The sequence below is a fragment of the Hipposideros armiger genome, unplaced genomic scaffold (assembly GCF_001890085.2).
Source record: "Hipposideros armiger isolate ML-2016 unplaced genomic scaffold, ASM189008v1 scaffold_103, whole genome shotgun sequence".
Lineage (NCBI taxonomy): Eukaryota > Metazoa > Chordata > Mammalia > Chiroptera > Hipposideridae > Hipposideros > Hipposideros armiger.
In genome coordinates, this window is record NW_017731453.1 from 1704048 (window position 1) to 1728518 (window position 24471).

The window sequence follows — 24471 nt, forward strand, 5'->3', positions numbered from 1 at the left end:
AATACTCTGAAAGAAAATGGGTAAACAGAACAGACGCTATCACATCCACATCTGTGGCTTAGAAAAACGCTATTCTAAAGAATATAAGTGGTATTAGTGAGCCGTATGAACAAGTACTCATTAGGGGTCAAAATTACAAAGATCCTTCCAAATAACACATTCTTCTTTATTTATCCTCCAGAAATAATTTGTGAATGGATTATCCTGCAAAAAAATGACTCAATGCCTGGAGTACTCAGACCTTAATACATTAACAGCTGACAGCTTAGGCTCTGAAAACCAAACCAAACCAAAAACAGGTTACCAGTTGTCATGTAAAGAGGTAGCCTGGGAAAAATGGAAGGTAAGGTTAGTTGATATAACCTAATCAATTACTCAACTAATTTCACCTCTTCCAATTCACTCAGTGCCCTATTGGATAATATTTCTTTTGTCTTTAACACTGGAGTGAGTGCAGGGATGAACACTACCGCTTTACGCAGCTCCATTTAGCAGTAGCAAAGGCAATTGTCTTTAATAAGGGACAATTGAGACATCATCAGAGGTTCGGAATCAACTCAGTTATGTAAGTTGAAAGATCAGGACGGATGGCACAGGCCCAGTCTTGGCAAAAAGTAAAAAAAAAAAGGGGGGGGGTAAAATTAGCTGATTTAAGAGACCCTGTCATGCGCAGTTGATGTGAACTGGTTTTCATGTCTTCTATTGGTTTCTTCTAGTGTTGAATATGAATACTTTAATACTTGCCAATATTTATGTGCCAAGTGTTTATTTGGGGGGGGCATCTATTATGATTTCAAAATTAAAAGTACCTTGATTCCTCTTGGGGCAAGGAAGTGTGCAGTTTCAGGAAGGCCTCAAAAATCTGGGGTCAAGTCTTGGCTGTCATTTACTCACTGTGTGATCTTGGGCAAATCACTTAACTTCCCTGAACCTTGTTTTTTTAAGGAAGATTCATTTATCCCTGTGGTACTGTTCAGAGAACTAAATGAAATAATTGGAGGCAACGTGGCTAAGAAAAGGCACTCAGTAGATAGTGGCTACTATGGTATGAATTAGATTATGATCGGAAACCTACTTTTCAGCTCCTAAATTCCATAAAATTTGCAAAGATGAGCAATTCGTACCAGGTTTCTGAAAGTGTGTATGATTTTTAAAAACGAATTACATCGTCAAATAAGTCTGAGAAACAGTGCATGCTCTATCCCTTTCCTCTTGTAAGTCATAATTCATTTCCAATATAATTGAATTTGCTTAGAATTCCCAAAGTTAAAAAAATGGTTTAGTTTGATGGAATCAGGGTCTTCTAAACTTATTTGATCATAGAAATGTCTCTTTCACAAGATATATTAATATCCTAAGAACTTTCTTGCATTCCATGTAGAGATATGCCAAATTTGTAAGTATTTTAAACGCTAGAGTATAAATAAATTTTTGAAAGTAAGATACACTGAATGGTCTGTGATACCTCAATACCAACATTAAGGCTGATTTGATTTTCAACAGCATCAAGACAAGGCAGAATAAATGAGGAATACGATGAAAGTGAAAGACCATTGACTTAGGGCCAAGTTTTGTTGGTGTTACAATCACTTTTTTTTGTCGGTGGTGTTTCATTGACTAAACGTGCCTTAGGAATTCAGAATACCCAGGAGGTTGGTAAAAACTCTTGGTGCAGTTGTTTATTGGCCCTGAAAGAGGGAGACAGAGTATATCAGCATAAGTACTATGGTTCCAGTTCTACTCCTAGCAAAGCCAAGGTTAAGTACAGTGGAACATAGCAAAACTCTGAGGCTATTAAAAATCCATCTCAAAATAGTTGCATTCATATATTTTAGGAAGAACGTCAACTTTGTTTCACTTTCAATTGCCATAAATAGTGCTGGAGTTTTCTTAACACTTTTATTTATTTATATATATTTACTTCTCCTTTTTTGTTGTTTAAGCTGGCAATTTCCCTTAGTTTACTATTGTTCTATGTGGATATCACATGTAGTTAGTTCTAAGAGACAGAAAAAAGACTGCAGGACTAAAGGATTGGGTTTTTAAATTGCTTTGAAAGCAAAAAGAAAAACAAAAACCAAAAAACGCAGAAAATGTGGAAACTGCTACTTCTATGTTATTCTTATGAGTATTCACTTTATCATTTTTAAGCAGAAAAATACTTTATATTAAAGCATTCATTTTAATGATTTGGATACTAATCAACATGTTCTTAGCACTATTACTGTAATTTATTGATGTTTTAGCTGTACTTGTTTTTAGATTTCTGTCCCCATACCCATATGAAAAAGAACATTCCACAGTTGTTGCAGCCACATATAGCCAACTCTCAGAACAGTTTCTAAAGTTGAATAAAGATAAGCATTTAAGTCATCTGGTATTTACTGTCCAAATCTGGCCTTTTCAGCTAGCATAGTACTTGGAATGTGTATTATAGTTTCAGGTAAAATTTTTGTGCTCGTCCTATTGAATCTTGTTAACATTTATAGTAAAGGACAAACAATTCACCTATCCTGATAAAATATATTGTAGCTCCCTGAAACCTTTGAATTTCGAATAAATGCCAACTTGTTTTGGTATCCATTACCACTTTCAAATTGCATTGTACAGTATAATGTAAATGTGAGTTCTTAATTAGCAGGATCTGTTTTGTTCAAATGTACAACAGTAGAGGGATTTTCCAACATACTGCAGCTGTTACCTATGGAAAAAACAAATTTCACCTTACTAAGAGGAGCTGCACAGTACCTATGTTGTTATGGATGGATCCTTTAGTGTTTCCTTAAGCAATGCTATTTCATAATGGATTTCACATTGAACATAGCAAATCTTACCATTGCTGTTCCCTCGACTTCTGCCTCTAGGTTGATTTTAAAAGATGAAATTTTTAAGGGCAATCAGGAGTGGGGGTGGAGAAAGGGTTCTTTATGAAAGATGCAATGTTTACCAAGGTCATAAAGAAATATGCCTTAATATTCATTTAAATATTGAATGTGCATTTCTGTATACATGCTGTGTCCAGCAAACATTTGCATGAATATAACCTAAAGGCAGCCTCAGGAAATGACAAAATGAAAAAATTTAAACTCATACATGAATAGATACTGCAGATAATACAGAAGGTAGGACAGTATCTGCAAATAATGTAATCAATCCTTTGCTCATTGGATTTTTTTGCCTACATTTCGAGGCCCTTAAACATCAACCAGTTATGGTAAATGTTTAACTGTAGGAGTTCAGGCAGCCAGCCAAATTCTGGTTTCAAAGCTACTGCTAGTTTCAGCTTAAAGAGTTTTTCATTTTTAAGTAAAAGCATTTCTGGGTACTGGCTATACCCTACTGTGGTTAGAGCAACTGGAATTTGAATAAGTGGACTGGGCAGAGCATAGGTCCTCAAGAAATGGGCCCCTGCAGTATCGTCTGAAATGTGGCGAAGAGTGGGCTACTAGGAGTCCTGGGGAAATACTTCCCACTAATGACTTAGCTCTATTTACCTAAACCTGGTTTATTGCTCCAGACACAAAGTAATGAGAAAGAGTTGTTTTTCTTAGCCAAGCACCTACAAAAAAAACCAGCAAGGTTACGGGGAGGGGAGCGAAACGACCGGTTTAGCCTTTTCTTGTTGGAAAAGCCAAGGATTTGAAATACACACACGAGAGCCAAAGTCCCCTGCCCCATAGGTACATTTGCTTTCTTCTCAAGCTTAGGAACTAAAGGACCAGTCTGCACGAAACTGGTTTGAACCTGAGCTCTTCCTCAGGATATTTCTACCCTCTTTTGGAAGCACTAACAAATGGGTAGAGGAAAGGGGCCTAGAGACAATCCACGCGCGGGATTTGCAGCCTCTGGATGGATATTTGAGATGCAACTGCGAAAGCCTCTTTGATACAGACATGACAATGGAGGGGGCTACTGAAGTGACTTTTCTTAGTCCATTTTGTCTCCTTTTACGTCTCCCCGAGGTATCCCGTGGGTCTCTTCACAAACCCTTCCGCCCAGCCCCAAAGCTTGAAACCTTGCTCCCCTTCCCTAAAGTCTCCCATGTAGCCACCACCCTCCCCAACCAAAGTCCCCTCCCGGTCACCACCAAAGCCTGGAGAAGTGGAACGCACACAAAGCCTCCCTTATAGGGCTTGAGCTGGGGACTGGGCATGCTCAGTAGCCAAAGCAGATTTTTTTTTCTTCTTTTGGTCGCAAGTGCGGCATCTCTTCCAGTCCCACACCTCTTTCCTCTATCCCTATCCCCTCTCCCTACCCCCAGCTCCATAATCACCCTGCTTAACCCGTTCGACACCGAAGGCTCGCCGAGTTCTAAGGTACGGAGAATTAACCGTCTCCTCCGAAACCCACGAAATAGTCTCACTTTGGGCTAAAGCTTCACACTTTTGCCTTAAAGCCCCCAGCCCCTTACGCGCAGACAGGTAGGGGGAGTGCTAATACTACTGGATCGCAGGAAACTGGTCCCAAGAAGGCTCTATCCAGGATCGCCCACTACCGAAGAAGTATTCCCGGAGCCCTCTGTTCTGCGGGGTGACAATTAGCCAAAGGTACCGTACCCGTGATACAAAGCCCAAGTGCGATTGTTGCCTTTGAATGTTATTGTTGTTGACTCACCCCCCGCGATCCTGGAATTATTCAGTTCGGCGTAGACTCGACGCCCCAGTCTACCTCCCTCGACCCCCCTTCACCCCGGCTCTCCGATGTTTCTTTGGCTTTGCCTAGGTTCTTGGTTGCTCTCTCAAAGGAACGCCCCGGTTGTGTGTGTGAGTGTGTGTGCGTGTATGCCTTCGTTCTTTGGGAACTGGGAGAGGAGAAAGGACTCGAGTGTGCGTGTATGGGGGTGGGGGAGAGGTTGGCGCGCTCGCGTTGGGGGACCGGGGTCTCTACGCGTGAGGAAAGGGGTCGCTCCTCCCTAGGGGGCGTTTTAGACATAAAGAGGGGGCGGATGCCAGGAGGAAAGTGCGCTGTCTTTCCCGGTGTGTGGGTAGAGGAGGAATCAAGTGGGGGTGTCTGGGTGGAGGACCCGGGAGCTCAGGAATGTGCGGGGGTCGAGGTGCTTGAGTGTCTGGAGGGAGGGCTGCGTGCGTGCCGGGGGGAGGGGGGACGGGGGCGGGGATTCAGCGCGTGTATGTAAAGGTGCAGCCCGTGTGCCGAGGGTCTGGGTGCGCGCGCGGTGTCTGGCCCGGTGCGCGCGCGCGCGCGCCGCTGCCCGCCTGCTTGCTTGCCAGGGCTGCTCAGTGTGTTTGACGGGCGAGCGGGCGCGGAGGAGCTGGAGCCGAGATCACGTAAACTGCAGCACGGATCGCAGCGCCACAGGCCCTGCGAGAGCCGCCAGGCTCCGGAGGTGGGTGAATTTCCAGCGGGGGCTGAGCGAGCTGCACGGACACGCGCTGCCTCTTCCCCGCTTGGCTCAGCGGCGTGTGTGTGTGTGTGTGTGTGTGTGTGTGTGTGTGTGTGTATATACGCGCGCGCGCGCGTGCGCGGAGAGGGGCAGGTAGCTTATTTTTAGTTTGGGTCGTGTTGGTTTGGGGCCGGCTGAGTGGCCAAAGCGGCGGTAGTAGCTATCCCCACCCCCGCCTCCGGGCCCGCTTGCCAGTCCCCCGCGCGCTCGCAAGTCCCGGAGGACCGAAAGAATCCTATGTCCTTAGCATCCCTGCCCCCAGGGAGGCCGGGGCAGCGGGGAAAGTGTCCTGGTCTAGGGCGGCTCGGGCTGTCGGGGCCGCTGCGCTGGGCTTTGTTTTCTGTGCCCACGTCGCAAGCACTCTAGGCAGACGAGGATCTGGGTCTCCGGGCAGTGGCCCGCGAGCTGGTTGGAGATTGCTGGCACCCAGCAAGACAGGGGATGCGAGAGACGCCGATGGGTAACTCTGAAAGCCCTGCAAAGCCGGGCAAGCGCTGGCAGCGCGACTTTGCAAGATGCCCAAATGTTGAGCCGATTTCTGTCTTGGTGAGAGCAGCATTTTGTGGCTGGCCAGGGGAGGCGGGGGAGGCCGGCAACGGGGAGCTTGGGCCGCCGTTCTCGGCCAAGGAGCCACGGGGTCACTCTGTCTGTGACAAGCGGGCCAGTGACGCCCCAGTGGCCATCGCCCTCTTGGCCTGAGCGCCGGGCCATCTCTTCTCCCTCAAGCACCGCACGCCCGGGTCTAGAGAGGCCGACGGAAACTCCAGCAGCTGCCCCTTGTGGGACCGGAGCGCGCGGAGAAATGTGTGCGCAGCGGGGCTGAAGGCCCCCGCGACAGCACGAGCGGTCCGCGCCTCGGCTGTCCGGCCCACGAGGCCGCTGCTCGGGCCCGGGACCCGGGAGGGGAATGGTGCCGGCTCTGGGCACCGGGATGCGGCAAAACATTGCGGTACGCGCCATCGCCAGCGGCCCCTCCAGCCTCTTAGCTGTCGACCCGAGGTAGCGCACAGGGGGCGGCAGTGACCGCTTGTCTCCGTGGAGCCCTCCACCCCCGCCCTAGGCTGACAGGCGGAGGTTTCCCATGGCAGCTCCAGGGGTGCCATCTCGGCCCACCCTCCCGGGTCGTCTGCTGCCCGCATGCCCGCTTCCTCTCCACGAGCTCGGAGCGCCAGGAGCGGCACTCTGGTAGATCCGGGATTTGTGGTAAAGCTAGGTTCGCGCAGTCCTGGCCAGCCTTGGGAGCCGAGCGTCTTGCCGGGCAGAGACAGAGACAGAGACACAGACCGCGCTTGGCAGCAGCCCAAGAGGTAGCTTTTGGTACCCAACTCATACTTTGTGTTTTCTTTTTCGCCTTTCTCCCCGATTTTAAAATGTGCATGTTTTAGCAGTCCTGTGTGAATGTGAGGTTTCTGGCGCTTACGTGCAATGCCCCGTCCCCCTCTAGTTCCCTTCTCTTTTTCTTCCTCTGTCTACTTCTCCATAGTCTCTTGCCCTTTCAGCCCCTTTTCTCTTCTCTCCTGGGCGGATCGACTCCCCCGCTCCCTTGCTCAGCCCTGCAGCTGCCTTGGCTTCCTCTGTTTTATAGAGCTGCATTTGGGAACTTCCTCGCTCGGCCTTGCGTCTTTTCCCCCCCTTGCTCCTTAAAGTAGAAAATACGCGAGGAGGAGGGCAGCTCCTTATGCAATTTCAGATCTGTTGATGCTCCTTGTTCTTATTTTTGTACGGAATTTAGGTTATTCGGGGTTTTTACATTTTGTTTTGTTTTTGTAGTTTGGTTGCTGTTTGGTTTCTTTTGGGGGCGGGGGTAGAAACAAGAAATGAGTCCACTGAACCAGAGGAAGCTGCTGAAACCCCTGTCTATATAGCAAGGCAAAAAGATCAAGTGAAATTTTGATTTTACAATGAAAGTTGGTTTGAATGATGTCATACTTAAGAATTATGACTTCTTTTTTGCACTGCCAATCAAGCCATCACGGTGAGTAGGGGAAATGCATGTCTGTGTGGCAGCCAAGGAGCATCTCGGCAGTGCCGCCTGTATTCTGAACCAAATTCCTTAAAATGCAAATCTTCCTGGGTCATGGCTAGTGGATTGTCTACCTTGAGACATACATGTTCGGTTTACCACTAGCTGATTCCTCGTGGGCAAAATAAACAAAGGAGTTTCTGTGTGACACTTCTTTCTTTGTATCAGTCCCTCGTTGTGTGTTCCTTGGTAATTTATTTAATTAATATTTGATGGTAACCATATTGAAATTGCAGCCAGCTTTCCATTCAAGATGGAAAATACTCACGTGGCTAAAATGGCATCAATAAAATGCACAATACTTGTTCTTCCTTTTAACCTTTTCCATGAAGCATTGCATATATGTGGGTATGCATGCAATATTTAAGGAATTGGCTTCAATGGGTTAATTTGCTAAGCATTAAACTCCACTAAAGTGAATTTTGATTTGTTTAAGGACAGAGACATGAGGTGGTACTATTGGGAAGGGGAGGTTTGGGAGATGATGATTTTAGGACAAACATTTGCTGTACTAAACGTATTTGGCGCTGCAGATAAAGCCACTCCACAATTGGAGTGTGTGAACTCTTCCTCAGCAGTGGCAGTCTGTGGTCAAAGTGAAGGAGAAGCATTTGAGCCAAGTGTCAGTTGGACCTGGGTTCAAAATGGCACACAAAGGAATGGAAGAGGGCCAGGTCAGCAGGAAAGCCAGTTCTTAGGGGTGGAAAAGCTGGACATCAGCTAGTCAATGCAGGAGCAGGCGTGTTTCTCTCCTGCTTTCAGGGACCGAAAGACAAAAGGCTTTTTTCCCCCCTGTTTGGAAGATGACTGACAGGAGACTGGGTATGGGTACCGTTTATTTACCTGAAACTAAAACTTGGCCATCCCCTACTCGGTTATTTTTCTAGAAGCTCACAGGGTCATCTGTGTGGTTGTTGTTTTTTTAAGGCAGCAGTGTACAGGAGGGAACTGCTTCATAGCAATGTGTTTTCCTTTGGACTGAAGCTCAGGTCAATCTCTTCCCAGGGCTCTTTCTACCTTGGCCTTTGGACTGTCCTCTGTACCAACGACCCAATCCTCCTACTGCCCTCCTCCACTGAGCACAGGGGTCTAATATCTTCTTTGCTCAGCCTCTTAGCAAGCTGAAGCCTAGAGAGTAGACATCTACAAATTGAAATGCCTTTGTGGTGCTAATGACAATGGTGGACGCGTGATAGGCTGTGGTCAGTCATTAGAGTTGCAAATAGGAAGCTTAAGGTGTATGTGTGTTCCGGGGCCGCAATTTGGTGGCCCGCATCGAGAAAATATTTCAGACTGTTAAGGTTTAAGCATGATCAGCAGTCTTTTTTCCTGTTGGTTGTGGTGCGTTCTGCACATGTAAATTTTGTATCAACTGCAGGTATGGAAATAAAACGTATGGCATCTGTGGTGGTTATGGTTCAACTGAGTGAGAATACTTGGAGTTCTCGGTGCCTTAAAAATACAAAGCTAATAATTATAGCCATGTGTTCACTATGGCATGCCAAGTTTCCATTTACTATACTTATAAACACAAATAATTTTCAAGTAATGATCATTGAAACAATGTTTTCTTTTTATTTTGTAGATTATTTCTCTTTATTCAGAAGCATAAAGTTGTTTGCTGATTGCAAGAAGATGTTTCTTTGGCTCTTTCTGATTTTGTCAGCCCTGATTTGTTCGACAAATGCAGATTCTGACATATCGGTGGAAATTTGCAATGTGTGCTCCTGCGTGTCGGTGGAGAATGTACTCTATGTCAACTGTGAGAAGGTTTCAGTCTACAGACCAAATCAGCTGAAACCGCCTTGGTCAAATTTTTATCACCTCAATTTCCAAAATAATTTTTTAAATATCCTCTATCCAAATACATTCTTGAATTTTTCACATGCAGTATCCCTGCAGCTGGGAAATAATAAACTGCAGAACATTGAGGGGGGAGCTTTTCTTGGGCTCAGTGCATTAAAGCAGTTGCACTTGAACAACAATGAATTAAAGATTCTCCGAGCTGACACTTTCCTTGGCATAGAGAACTTGGAGTATCTCCAGGCTGACTACAATTTAATCAAGTATATTGAACGAGGAGCCTTCAATAAGCTCCACAAACTTAAAGTTCTAATTCTTAATGACAATCTGATTTCATTCCTTCCTGATAATATTTTCCGATTCGCCTCTTTGACCCATCTGGATATACGAGGGAACAGGATCCAGAAGCTCCCCTATATCGGCGTCCTGGAGCACATAGGCCGTGTTGTCGAATTGCAACTGGAAGATAACCCTTGGAACTGTAGCTGCGATTTGTTGCCTTTAAAAGCTTGGCTGGAGAATATGCCATATAACATTTACATAGGAGAAGCTATCTGTGAAACTCCCAGTGACTTATACGGAAGGCTTTTAAAAGAAACCAACAAACAAGAGTTATGCCCCATGGGCACAGGCAGTGATTTTGATGTGCGAATCCTGCCTCCATCTCAGCTGGAAAATGGCTACACCACTCCCAACGGTCACACTACCCAAACCTCCTTACATAGGTTAGTGACCAAACCACCAAAAACTACAAATCCTTCCAAGATCTCTGGAATCGTGGCAGGCAAAGCTCTCTCCAACCGCAATCTCAGTCAGATTGTGTCTTACCAAACAAGGGTGCCTCCTCTTACACCTTGCCCAATGCCTTGCTTTTGCAAAACACACCCTTCGGATTTGGGACTGAGTGTCAACTGCCAAGAGAAAAATATACAGTCCATGTCTGAGCTGACACCGAAACCTTTAAATGCCAAGAAGTTGCATGTCAATGGCAACAGCATCAAAGATGTGGACACCTCAGACTTCACCGAGTTTGAAGGACTGGATTTGCTCCATTTAGGCAGCAATCAGATTACAGCGATCAAAGGAGACGTGTTTCACAATCTCACTAATTTACGCAGGCTGTATCTCAATGGCAATCAGATTGAGAGACTCTATCCCGAAATATTTTCGGGCCTCCATAACCTGCAGTATCTGTACTTGGAATATAATTTGATTAAGGAAATCTTAGCAGGCACCTTTGACTCAATGCCAAATTTGCAGTTACTGTACTTAAACAACAATCTCTTAAAGAGCCTGCCCGTTTACATTTTTTCTGGGGCACCTCTTGCGAGACTGAACCTGAGGAACAACAAATTCATGTACCTACCTGTCAGCGGGGTCCTCGACCAGCTGCAGTCTCTTACACAGATTGACTTGGAGGGCAACCCGTGGGACTGCACTTGTGACTTGGTGTCACTAAAGCTGTGGCTGGAGAAGTTGAACGACGGCATTGTTGTAAAAGAACTAAAATGTGAGACGCCCGTTCAGTTTGCCAACATTGAACTGAAGTCCCTCAAAAATGAAATCTTATGTCCCAAACTCTTGAACAAGCCATCTGCACCATTCACGAGTCCCGCACCTGCCATTACATTCGCCACCCCGCTGGGTCCCATTCGAAGTCCTCCCGGTGGCCCTGTGCCTCTGTCGATTTTGATCTTAAGTATCTTAGTGGTCCTCATTTTAACTGTGTTTGTCGCCTTTTGCCTCCTTGTGTTTGTGCTGCGGCGAAACAAGAAACCTATGGTGAAGCACGAAGGCCTGGGGAATACAGAGTGTAGCTCCATGCAGCTGCAGCTGAGGAAACATGACCACAAAACCAATAAAAAAGATGGACTGAGCACAGAAGCTTTCATTCCACAAACCATCGAACAAATGAGCAAGAGCCACACCTGTGGCTTGAAAGAGTCAGAAACCGGGTTCATGTTTTCAGATCCCCCGGGACAGAAAGTCGTCATGAGAAATGTTGCCGACAAGGAGAAAGATTTATTACACGTGGATACCAGGAAGAGACTGAGCACAATTGATGAGCTGGATGAATTATTCCCGAGCAGGGATTCCAATGTGTTTATTCAGAATTTTCTGGAAAGCAAAAAGGAGTACAACAGCATAGGGGTCAGTGGCTTTGAGATCCGTTATCCAGAAAAACAACAAGACAAAAAAAACAAGAAGTCACTGATAGGCGGCAACCACAGTAAAATTGTGGTAGAGCAAAGAAAGAGCAGTGAGTATTTTGAACTGAAGGCAAAACTCCAGAGTTCCCCTGACTACCTACAGGTCCTTGAGGAGCAGACAGCTTTGAACAAGATGTAGGCCATGCATTCTTACTTCATACAGAGGACATTTATTTAATGATGAAAGTGCCTTTTGTTGACTTGTAACTTCCAAATACTATATTATCAATAGGCATAGAGGCAGGTGTTTCCAAGGGTGTCTCATTAACTGTAGCTGCAAAGATGTATCCAGTAGAAGAGAATTTCCTTAATAGATTTTACTACAAAAAAAAAAAAACCTGTACTGTGGAGTCCTGTGGGGATACTGCAAACTCTGTTGCAAAACCTGTACTGTGGAGTCCTGTGGGGATACTGCAAACTCTGTTGCCAAAGGGATGCTTTATATACATACTACACTGAATTTGACCTCAAGAGGCAAATCTGTTTTGTACCCCGATGCAAAACCTTCGTCTCTTTGTGCTTTGTAAAGCAAACTCAAGAAAACTGGTACCAGTGTTCGCACCTCAGCTGAGTCCTTCACCTTGCACGTAGATTAAGTTGGTGGAACTGGAATAATCCTTTTGATTTGTGGCATTGTAACAACTCTGTGTAAAGATTATCTGAAAAGTAAAAACAAAACAACAAAAAAAAAGCATGCAAAGAGAGAACAATCGATAGTATTTGTAAATCGGTAAACCTTTATGGCCTGCATCTTGAAACCGCTGGATTTATAATGTTAAAGTGTGCAAATATTTGTTTAAAATATACCATGCATTACATAACTATAAAATAAATTTGAACACTTTAAGCATTACCTGTCTATACATAAAACCTAAAAGAGAAAAAAAAATCCACGTGAGTTACATAGCATTTGTGATCTGAAGAAATACGTGACGTTTATCAGAATTAAACATGGCTCAAATTAAACTAACATTAGAGTTTGTTCTCAGTTATGTGAAATACCCACAATCCTTAAAGGTTGTCCAAAATTAGCAAAGTGCTTACCGTGTGAGCGCACCCAAAGCTATTTTTGTAACATAATTCATATTTATGAAGTACTTTGTATACTAAATAGGAAAATATGTACTCTTTACTATGTATTTAATATGCCTGACTTGTTTTCCTGATCACAGGGAATTTATCAATAAGTATACCTTTAGACAGAAAAAAATATACCAAACTGAAACTGAAGCTTCTGTGTACAGAAATATTCTGGACATTGTGATCAGGTACAGTGTAAAAACAAAACAAAAAAACCAAAAAAGAAACAAAAATACAAAAAAAACAACAACAACAACAAAAAAACAGTTCTGTGCTATTTTTGAAAATTTAGCATATTCGGATTTGTTACCAACTGTGCATTTTAAAATAGGTCCCTTAGTTTTATAGTATTGTGTCTGGGGCAGTTGTTATTCGCCATCAGTTGTCTCGCTTTTCAGGATTCTATGAGCTTAATTCAAATAGTTTTCACGGCAAATATTTAAAAAAGCAATGAGTAAGGTTAATAGTTATATCTCGTATGCATCAGTATCCTGTTATTTCATCGTTCTGACTGCTATCAGATAATCAAGTAGAACAGTACACATCATGGTAATCTCGGCTATCAAAGCCACACTGTAAAATGCTTTCATTGGTCTCAGAGAGGTCACAGTCTGCAACTACAAATGGTATGCCACTGTATTTGCTTGTGCTGTTAACTTCTCCATCATACTTGGTCAAAGGAAGGAAGTACTTGATAATGGGAGATATTTGAAGAGTTTTAGGAGCTCCTGATTAGCAAAGTGACACCCTGAAACATATTGTCTTCTTGGCCTGCCTACGTATGTATAGTTTTTGTGCTCCATCTCTTATCACTACTGTAATTCATCAGTAAGATGACCAAGAAGGTAAACAACATAGACATTCTTCATGAATTTCAAGGGGCAGATGTTTTGGTGCAGCTTCCAAAATGATACTATGATAAAAGTTGTAATAACGTCCCTTAATTGATTACTAATTTCAGGGCTTTCTACGTTTGTTCAAAGATTAAAAAACAACAACAACAACTTGGCATTCTTGGAGGGGTGTGTGTGTGTGTGTGTGTGTGTGTGTGTGTGTGTGTGTGTGTATGCATACATATTGATAATTTGGAGATTTTTTTTAAGTAGCAAAAAAAATTGTCTCCATATGTGTGTGCTGGTGCTCTTAAAACTTTAATGTGTAATTTTAATTTTCATGACAATGTGACAACTTTATATGAATAGTTAAAAAATACAAACAAATACTTGCTTTCTAATCTTGAAAGAAAGGACATGAAGATGTGTGCCCGATAGCTCGTTTTCATCTACAATTTCATAAGGATTTTTAATATGGCATTACCATGTTTGCATGCATCCATGGATTAAAGGGCTCCTAATGCATCCTGACAGGATAAAGATGGAAAGGCTTCAAAGAAAGTGTTTTCGTTTATCCTGTCAATAAAGTATGGATGGATTGAAAAATCTTAAGTAGATGCTTCCAGAAGGAACCAGAAAGCTCCATCCATTATCTAGGGATCATAGGTCATTGGGATGATGCCTTTTATTCAGTGTGGTGATGCTTTGAAGATGTTTCGAGGTTTCTGCTGTTGTCAATGGCAAGGCTACCTGCCACCATCTCAAAGCTTGCTGTAACATATTGGCTATCTCAATCTCTTCGGCCGAAGGATATAAATCTTCAACCTTTTTTTAAAAAGTAATTTAAATGTATGTGGTTATTTGGAAGATCCAATTGTATGTGAATGACAGTAACAAATCCTTGGTTAAGGCTGACGTATTTTCCTTAACTGAAGTCATTGTGCCTACATTCTGCAGCGTATAGTATTTTGCACCCGTCTCTCATTAATTCTACTTGTATATTTTATGATAATGTAGTTAGGCATAAGTTTTGAGTTGAGTACAAGGGCAGTTAAAATACTGTATCTACATTTTGTTGGCTTCAACTATAACCTTGATGTTAGTTTAACCCCTTGAGGAATGGTATATCTGTCAGTACAGCATTTTGGGTAGACTTTGATTCAGATCTAGAAAATCCAAGAAGTACTCATTTCTAATGTGCTCTGACACATCATGGGTTTCTTGGCACCGCGTCACTTGCTTGGACTCTGTTAGAATGGTAGCAAAGAAAATGAGAGCATATGAAATCAGTGAAGGGGTTGAGATAATATATTATGTCCGTGTAATATAAATCAAGTTTTAAATTATTTTTTTATGAAATCAATAAAGATGAGTCGATTCTTTAAAAGTAAATCTTTGTGTAATTTTATGAGAAAGCAGCTATTAAAATACAGTGATTGAAGTCTATAAGGCAATTTATATTCTATATTTAGTTTTCCATTCTGCATAATAAACTGAATAAATATATTAATTAGAAAATCATTTAAGACCAGCTTTCCTTTGTTGCTTTTTAAAAACATTTAATTTCTTTAAGCCATAAGGATGCATAAGTTATACAGGGCATGGCCTCATGAGTCACGTCAACAGGTATTGTGGAAATAGAACACATCTAGAAATGTATGGCAGTAATATTAATCTATAATATCTTTTGCATGTTTTGTACATTGACATTGTATGAAATGAGCACAGTGAGTTATTATTTTTTTTTGTTATTGTTGTCGCATCCAAAGAGCTGGGGAGAAAAATATATTAAGATTGTATTTATAATCACTATTTTGAAATAAAGTAAAGAAAACACATTGTATTGTTTTTACCCTGATTCAATTATTAGCATTTTAGGTTAGTTTATAAGACAAAAATCAAGTAATGCTATAAAAGCTCATGTAAATCACAGAAAGGAACTGTTTTAATGACTTCTGTTTGCTTTTAATAACATCAAGGTATTAGAGAGAATTTATTAAATGCCATTTTTATGAAAGTATTAATAAAATTGTTTGCTACAATGGTATTTCTGAAGCCACAGTTTGTTAAATATATTTATCTTTCCATTATGTTTCAGAAGAAATAAAGCAGTAGCCAAACTGATCTTTTCACCTAGATTTGAGGGTAAGACACAGAGCTTTAGAATACTGTTTGTATTCGACTTAATTGCTAAATCTATGTTAAGAGATGCTTTCTTTTCAAACATCTTTGCAATCTATGTTCCTTTCCACTGGCAGCCTCTTTGGAGAAGAGTCAGACAGTGCCAAGATCAATATGCTTTGAATCTTGTTCATTCCCGTTAATCAGTTGGAATCTGACAACACTGCAGATAAGCAAATATTGATGTTCAATCTTAACTGTCTATTCAAATACTTTTAGAAACACTTCGGGACCCCTATCATCCACGGCCAGCGGAACGGGTTATGGGTTACCCACCTACTCATAGGGTAGATTGCGATTTTTATTTGTTGGTTTTTTTTTCAAAAATGACCCAAGTCATCAATCCATCACTTTACCAGCGTTATTATGGTTGAGAAAAATGAGCCAATTGAATTATGGTTCATTTGAGGGTAACAAAGATTATAAACAGACCGTGTTGACCAATAAAGTGGATTTAAGACACGTTTCCTTATGGGAAGAGAGAGGGAACCAGAATACACTAAGAAAGACTATTGTGGTCTTAGGTCTATACCTAGCTATGCTGAAGATGTGAACAGTATAGGCAGCGTATACAAATACTGTTGCACTAAATGATTTATGTATCACAGGATATACATCCCATGATTGTGCGACTTATTTTAGTTCTTTATGAGTATTGAGCACAAGGCTTTGGGTCCCAGCCACTCAGTTGGCTTCATTTCCGGTGTTCATTGAATTAGTCATGATAGTCAGATGGGCTGAACTAAAATATCCTGTTTGTGGCTTCACTTACCGAGAATAACTGATGACATGCCTCACGTTCACCTGATTATTGTTAACCCTCAATTTTAGACTTGCTGGGGAGCTGTCCTTTGTTAAATTAAAAGCAAATGGGGGGTTAAATGACTTTTAATAGCTTATTTTGTACAAAACTGCCCTTCATCTAATTTTGAATTTGATTTTGTTTTAGTTTCCACTGGTTGATAAGATTGTATTTTGGAAGGGGAAGTCAAGGAAAGCAAAGTACATTGCCTGTCTTACATGAAATACCATGACTTCTTAACTTTTAAAGATTATTTTTAGCCTCTTCTTCCTGTGTCTACAGAGGGAAAATGAAGCAGGCTCTGAGACAACTCCTTGAGTACTTTGAGCCAAATAATTGCTACTGAGAATAAAATGATTCCAATTTTTCATTCAATCATAATTACCAGATCCACTGACTGTAGAACCCAGAACCAGAAAAGAATTACTCAGGCCTCCACCTTCGTTTGCTTTTGTAGACACTGGCTAAATAGAAGTTCTGTGATTTCAATAACACATCAAAAATGAGAAATTACTTGTTTAACTTAAAAAGCTCATGAATAAGGCCTTGAGAGACATGATATGAATATGTAATGGAAAAAAATATAAAATATCACTTTCAAATTAGCCAGAGGAAGGACATAGTTTTCTGAAGTTCCTGAACAGTACATTTATTTCTCTTACTCGCCACTTCAGAAATACGACATAATTTCATGTGATGCTGGTTAGCAGCCTAAGGAAGCCATGTTGCTCAGTGGGTACTGCTCATGGAAGCCTTTGAAAATCATAGTAAGCTCTGTTCTGTTCTCCCTACTAAGAATTGCAATGTGTATTTCAATCATTGTTCCATGTAAACTGAACCATTGTGGTAAAATTCTGGACTTGATACTCAGTCATTTTAATGCTGTTTTCACTAATAAAAGTCTTTTCTTATAGGTCATATTTGTAGCCATTCAGTGTGTTTATTAGTGTCACATTAGTGAAGCTCAACATCAAAAAGAAATGCAAATCTGTTTTTCAGCTGATGCAATTGTTTATTAGGTTACATGAATGGCCAGATTTACCTACCTACGCGCACACGCACATGCACACACACACACAGGAATATACACAGTGAACTATGCACACAGTGAAATGATTTAATTGATGCAAACATGTAAAATGTTCCTGCCTTGACTACCTAGATTTTTCAAATCAAAGTAGGTATCATGGCCCCAAGTGGTAATTGTTCTGCTTTTTGCTTCAGTTTAAATTGAAACCTGACCACTGTTTCATGCACAGTGGAAAGCAGGCTCAGTCTCTCTCCCAGGACTTCCTTGGATTTCAGTCATGTTTGTTGTCTTGAGATTTGGCTTTAGTTTTCCTTATTTGTTAACTTTATCATCATCCTCACCCTCAGTCTACGAGCTTACTTAATGTATCATGCAGTATGTATTATAATCCCCAGGGAGCCAGCCACGATGCAAATCAATGCTGCTGTTACGTTTCACAAACATTATCCAGAGAGCCATGGAAGGGAAATTTATATCCAAAATAAAGAACCCCGGGGTGAGGATTTAATTAGAAATTATTAGGACATGGAAGTTTAAAAAGGGAAGAAGAAGACAAAGTAGATTGAAAAATGCTGACTAAACAGCTCTGCACCCAAGTTCAGCTTGGGGAAGGTAAGGGCAAAAGAGCAATGAGAGAAAAACAATATTTGCTTATCAGATAGAACTCAGAATCTGACTACAGAATAAGAATCATGGGAAAATACTCATATGTCAAATCTTAGACTTTCCTTGGTCTCTCTCTGCTTTATTTCTATTTAAATGTGCTATATACAATCTAGGCTAGATCAACACCACACTAGTAATTCCTATGTGTTTAAAGAGCTCAGTGGTCAATGAAAACGGCGAACTACCTTTGCAGCCCCCATGTAACTTTTTCCTCAGATGCCTGACATCATGGATTGACTGATTGTCAGGACCTCCAGATATAGTTCTAGTTGCAAAAACCCACTAAGTAGTATTTGTGTTTAATACAAACAAGAGGTGAAACATGCATGTTTACATATACTGACTTGTGATAGGGAGCCAAAGAAATGAACACAAACATTTCGGTTTCTAATGTGAAAAGCTGCTAGGTCTTTTGGTTTGTTGTCAGAAAGGGCTATTTCAATACGAATTACCAAGTGCATATTTCCGAAGCCATTTCCTGCAAGAACTCCCGGGAAGCCGTGTCTCTGCCATGGGTCCCTGTGTTCCATAGCAGGATGTATCACATTTGCCAAGTCCTCCCTGCTGGAAAGTCTTCTGTTCTGCTGGTATGAACAGCCCATGTCACCTATGGCACGGGCTAGCTTAGGGAGATTATTTTTCACTGTTGTTTGGCTTTTAGTGGCAGTACACACGAAAAATCTAGGATCCTGTGTCCAAGCATATATTCGCCACTGTACTATCACAGCTAGAGAGCATTTCAGTTGTAGATATTTTCTGCACTGCTGTATTTGTTTCTATTTACCACAACAGCTACTGGTTGTTTTATTCATAGCTCTCTTTCAAAGTGGAAGGTAATCACCACCCTGGAAATTCACCATTATTTATAGAAAGGATCACCACGCTTCTATCTGCCCATGTCTTGCTGTAACTTCTAGAAATATAGAAAATGTAGTACATTTGGTGACTGGCTTAAAAGGAAGTCCTGCTGACACAAAAAATAATGAGAGGAAAATAGAGTGAGTTATCAGGGGAAAAGTCAACTTCAGGGAGATCTTTCTCGTGCTCTAGGTGCCCTGGCATTGCAATTGGAGTGTTGGTCTTTCCCTTCTGAACTGGACTCAGAGAAATGAGATTTCGCTCTAGAATCCCTGAAATAACTAAAGTGTATTCTTGCTGACATGTGGGCAGGTTGGCCACGTGTGATCATAAACATGGCTGTAATTTTCTCCTTGCGCTTGATTTCAGAAATATTCACTTGCTCAGATTTGGCATGGCTGCCGGAATGCCACCATATCAACGCTCACCCTGAAAAGTCACAAAGCATTTTTTTTCTCTATGTACCCGAGCTGTGACACGGGAATGTGTATGGGAAACTGGATAAAGCCATCAGGATTAAGAAGGGGACGTGTGTCCTTAGGCAAAGAGGACTTTTACAAGAAACAAAAGGCAGGCGTTTTATTAAAATTACATCATGGTAGATCACCTTCCTTTGAACTTGTTGACTTTTTCTAGGCTTCAATATGTGCATTGTAAGAGAACTAGGCCTCAGTTCAGACATTTCCGTTCTCTGCACAGTCATCTTGGTTGCCTAGACTGTGTTACCGCGTAGAATGTGTGAGCACTAACTGGGTTATTTAATCCCAAATGCATATCTGATTTCAGCTGCTCATTTGAATATAAACACATCGGAGAAGGCCTGTTTCTAGCATAACGTTCTTAGTGTTGCCAAGTGAGACTGAACTAAATGGTCTTTATTCCATCTTAAAGGTTATCAGAGCAGTGTTAAACCAAGGGCCTGTTGGTGAATAGTCATCTGCGATGTTGAAGAATTATCATCGGAAAGCAGTATACATACTCATTAAATTTCCAAATTAGATCATTTGATACCAATTCCTTTTCTTTTGGAAGAGCAAGTAGGACTAGAGAAGGAAGGTGACTTTGGCCCAAGGTCAAATACCGTATTATGGCCAATCTGGTCTATGACCTGATTCTCTTGACTCACAGGATAATGCAATTTCCATTACACTGTTCTATTTGGAAGTTCAAGAGGGAAGAGTAAGAATCTGTGGGTGAGACTTCAGGGAGACATTCCAATGTAGCAGAAGAACATTTTCCCACAATGTTGTATAGCAGCTTGTAACTGGAATGAGCTAGATAAAACATACAGAGTTCTTTAGCCATGGAAGTGTCCAAAGTTGCAATGGTTCTGACAAGGAGAATCGATGTTATTCAAGAAAATATATTCGAATGCAAGCTTGGACTAGATGATCTTGGAGGACACTTTTAACTGTAAGCTCCTAGGATTCGCTGGTTTATACACAATTCATTTATCAAGCAAGTCAAAACTATCAAATATGTATTTTGTCCCAAACATTCAAATAATCTATCGTAGTTTAATTGCTAATAAATGATATCTACTAGAGTCTAGAATAACAAATCAATAATCCAAAATACCAGTTATATATTAAGCATCATTTTAGAAGAGGCGTAAAGCTCTCTCTAGTTTTTTGCATTTTCATTTTGTGTCAGCATTCCGAAAAGAAGAGTCTCTAATGTTTAATTTTGTACAAAGGAAAAAAACAACCTCCTTTGTACATTGCACTGAAGGTGGCACTCTAGTAACAACCTCACACTAGAAATGATAAGGCATGCTTATATTTATTATTTTAATCCTACATTTCAGTTCTGCGGTTATTTCTTGAGATTGGCTAATGGAACAAAAAGGTTAGTTTATTGTTATATCGTCCTCTCTAATTGGATTGGGTCTATTTTTTTATTATTTACACTCAATTAGATAGAATTAGAATTTATTCCAAAGAATTTTAGTTCAGGTTATAGCTCAACAGACTGTATTAAGAATAGCAACTACAAATTATCTGAACTATTACAAAATGCTCTCAGAAATTCTTATTTGAAGTGTATTCCATGGGGACAGCAGTTTCCATTAAAAAAATATATAATTAAAAAAAACCTTCAGACTCCAAGGGTTTTTGGTTGTTTATTTCAGTTGTTGTTGGTTTTTAAAGATTCCAAATACATCCAAGATCACTCTGAAATGCAATTGTAAGTTTGTCTTCATTCAGTACCATTACCTCGAGCCCCCTCTAAAGTGACTACTGTGCATTCACTGGCCCATTTCATCAAAAACGGTATTCCTTCAGGTACTACTTAGTAACACCTTCAAAATTAGCAGTTTTACACTTTGGAATCATACTTCACTTCTAAACTTCTAAATAGTCCCAGTGTTAAATGTAGAAACCACCTCAGCCTAATTAATTTTATGATAAAGTAGAGAAGAATAGAAAGAAAGACAAATATTTAGTTTGATTTGTTGTTGACATGTGGAGATGTCTGTTAGAGCAAGGCATACTGACCCTCTGTCCTCCCCTCTCTCTTCCTTTATGTGCCCACTGATGCCACCACTTCACCCTACCTGCTGCCCATGCAGCCCCTTAGCTTCTCAAGCCAACATCCTCTTTTGTGACAGTGGCCATATGCCCCAAGAATGACCCCTCACCCTCATGAAAATGCCGATTCTCTTCTTTCTCCCTGATTTGCATTCAGATATCAAATGCCCATGCAGTTCATTCACATACGCATGAGTATGTCAGTATTCTCAGAGGATTTGCATTTTTTTAATTAAAGTGTATTGGGGTGACAACTGTTTGTAAGGTTACGTAGGTTTCAGGTGTACAATTCTGTAGTCCATCATCTATATATCACATTGTGTGCTCACCGCCCAGAGTCAGTTCTTCTATCACCATATATTTCATTCCCTTTACCCTCATCTACCACCTCTCTCCCCTTGCCCGCTTACCCTCTGGGAACCACTAAACTATTGTCTGTGCCTATGAGTTGTTGTTCAAGAGAGACTCTTCAGAGGTAGAGGAGGACACTTAGTAGAACAAATGGTGGCATTTCAGGCATGTGATAAGCAGTCGACGAGGAGACCGCCCTTGGTATCCTTCAGTCATGCCATGTATAAAGCAGGTGCAGCTCATATCAATTGGAACTGGGAGACTGACTTAAAGCTACTCTCCTAAAGACCCACGTTAGGTCTGCTAAGTGGCTTTCCTTCACCCAACCTTATTCATATTAGAGTGGGGAAGAAGGGGGATCAGTTAGCTGGGGCTCCCTGTGGAAATGACATTTTAATTAAAGCCCTGACGGGTAAGCTCAAATGAATTGTTAAAGCATGGGGTTAGGGAAGGGCATGTGACACTCAGGGAACAACATAGGCTAAGACCCCAATGCGGGAATGAGCTCATTATCTGCAGCTGGTGAGCTCAGCCGGGGCTGGCTGACTTGTTCTGCAAAGGGCCACACAGCAAATACTTGAGGGTTTGTGGGCCACATGGTCTTTGTTCCAGCTGGTCAGTTCTGCCATGGTAGCACGAAAATAGCCATAGAGAATAAGGAAACAAATGGCTGTGGCTGTGTTTCAATAAAGCTTTATTCACAAAACAGGTGGTGGGCTGGATTTGGCCCACAGGCTGTCAGTGCTGACTGACCTCGAGGGTGGATCGTGAAAGGCCTGGTAGGATTCTGACTTCAAGGTGCTCGGGGAAGTCAATGCAGGTTTTAGGAAGCAGCGAGGTGACGTGATTATGTAGGACAGACTTCTGACTTATATTGAGGCTGAAGTAGAAGGAAAGAAGAACAGAGTATAAGTGGGGGAGACCAGAAAGGAAGCTCTTGCATTAGTCCTGGAAAAAAAGGAAGCTGATCTAAGCTGTGAAAGATGGAGGATGGATAGGACCCGGAGCTATATTTTGAAGGCACACTCAGGGTCCTCTGCCTTGAGCCACTGGGCTGATGAAGATACCATTCACGGAGGAACTCTAGGGGAGAGTTGGCGGTGGAGTGCAGACCTCAGGAAAATATAGAATTCCATGTTGGATGTGTCAAATTTGAAATGGCTTGATGTCTCCCAGTTGTCAGATAGGTGGCTGACTTGATCTAACAGGAGCTCTGAGGAGCAGCTTAGGACAGAGGCGGGATTGAGAATCATCATCATTGACACTGAAGGTCATGAAAGGAGATCACTGAATGAGAAAGCACGGCTGAGCATTAAGTACAGGTGAGTCCGAGTGTTGTTTTTCAGTGTTATCTGTGAACCATCTGTATCAGAATCACCTGAGGTACTTGTTAAAATGCAGACTTCCAGGCTGTCGCCGCCGCCACCGCCGCGTTCGGGTACAGAATTTGGAATCCCTGCGCCGCGTTAACAATGAAGCAGAGTTCCAACGTGCCAGCGTTCCTCAGCAAGCTCTGGACGCTGGTGGAGGAAACCCACACCAACGAGTTCATCACCTGGAGCCAGAATGGCCAAAGTTTTCTGGTTTTGGATGAACAAAGATTTGCAAAAGAAATTCTTCCCAAATACTTCAAGCACAATAACATGGCAAGCTTTGTGAGGCAACTGAATATGTGTGAGTATGGACAGCAATTTGTTTGGAGTACTGTTATCAACCACTGATTAAACCATTTTTTCCCATTAGGATGATAAAGAGGAAAATATGCTCCATAGAAGCACCATTATTTTTTTACTTTTCTCTGTTTTAGTCATCTGAATTTCGAATCTTTTTCAGATGGTTTCCGTAAAGTAGTACATATTGACTCTGGAATTGTAAAGCAGGAACGAGATGGTCCTGTTGAGTTTCAGCATCCTTACTTCAAACAAGGCCAGGATGACTTGCTGGAGAACATTAAAAGGAAGGTTTCATCTTCAAAACCAGAAGAAAATAAAATTCGTCAGGAAGATTTAACAAAAATTATAAGTAGTGCTCAGAAGGTTCAAATAAAACAAGAAACTATTGAGTCCAGGCTTTCTGAATTAAAAAGTGAGAATGAGTCCCTTTGGAAGGAGGTGTCAGAATTAAGAGCAAAACATGCACAACAGCAACAGGTTATTCGAAAGATTGTCCAGTTTATTGTTACATTGGTTCAGAATAACCAACTTGTGAGTTTAAAGCGTAAAAGGCCTCTACTTCTAAACACTAATGGAGCCCAAAAGAAGAATCTGTTCCAGCACATAGTCAAAGAACCAGCTGATAATCACCATCATAAAGTTCCACATAGCAGGACTGAAGGTTTAAAACCAAGGGAGCGTATTTCAGATGACATCATTATTTATGACGTTACTGATGATAATGCAGATGAAGAAAATATCCCAGTTATTCCGGAAACTAATGAGGATGTTATATCTGATCCCTCCAACTGTAGCCAGTACCCTGATATTGTCATTGTTGAAGATGACAATGAAGATGAGTATGCACCTGTCATTCAGAGTGGAGATCAGAATGAATCAACCAGTGAATCCCTAAGTTCAGGCAGTGATGCCACCAGCCCTCTCATGTCTAGTGCTGTCCAGCTAAATGGCTCGTCTAGTCTGACCACAGAAGATCCCGTGACCATGATGGATTCCATTTTAAATGATAACATCAATCTTTTGGGGAAG

At 41.7% G+C, this 24471-nt stretch overlaps 2 protein-coding genes across 7 annotated transcripts; both read left to right on the top strand.

The window, feature by feature from the left end:
* The first annotated feature begins 4187 nt into the window (after nt 1–4187).
* SLITRK4 (SLIT and NTRK like family member 4) lies at nt 4188–17251 on the top strand. 6 transcript variants are annotated; one of them, XM_019646493.1, is made up of 2 exons: nt 4188–4547; nt 9010–17251. In XM_019646493.1, the coding sequence occupies exon 2, from the start codon at nt 9060–9062 to the stop codon at nt 11574–11576; it is 2517 nt and encodes an 838-aa protein (XP_019502038.1). In that variant the 5' UTR covers nt 4188–4547; nt 9010–9059; the 3' UTR covers nt 11577–17251. The 6 variants fall into 6 exon arrangements, with proteins under 6 accessions (XP_019502038.1, XP_019502042.1, XP_019502037.1 ...); XM_019646497.1 differs by having other exon boundaries at nt 4188–4316; XM_019646492.1 differs by lacking the exon at nt 4188–4547 and adding an exon at nt 5157–5344.
* Nucleotides 17252–23184: 5933 nt separating this feature from the next.
* LOC109384832 (heat shock factor protein 2) lies at nt 23185–24471 on the top strand (the record flags this gene model as incomplete). Its single annotated transcript, XM_019646487.1, has 2 exons — nt 23185–23443; nt 23603–24471. Coding segments are annotated over exons 1-2 (1071 nt in total), but the record flags the coding sequence as incomplete, so codon positions are not given.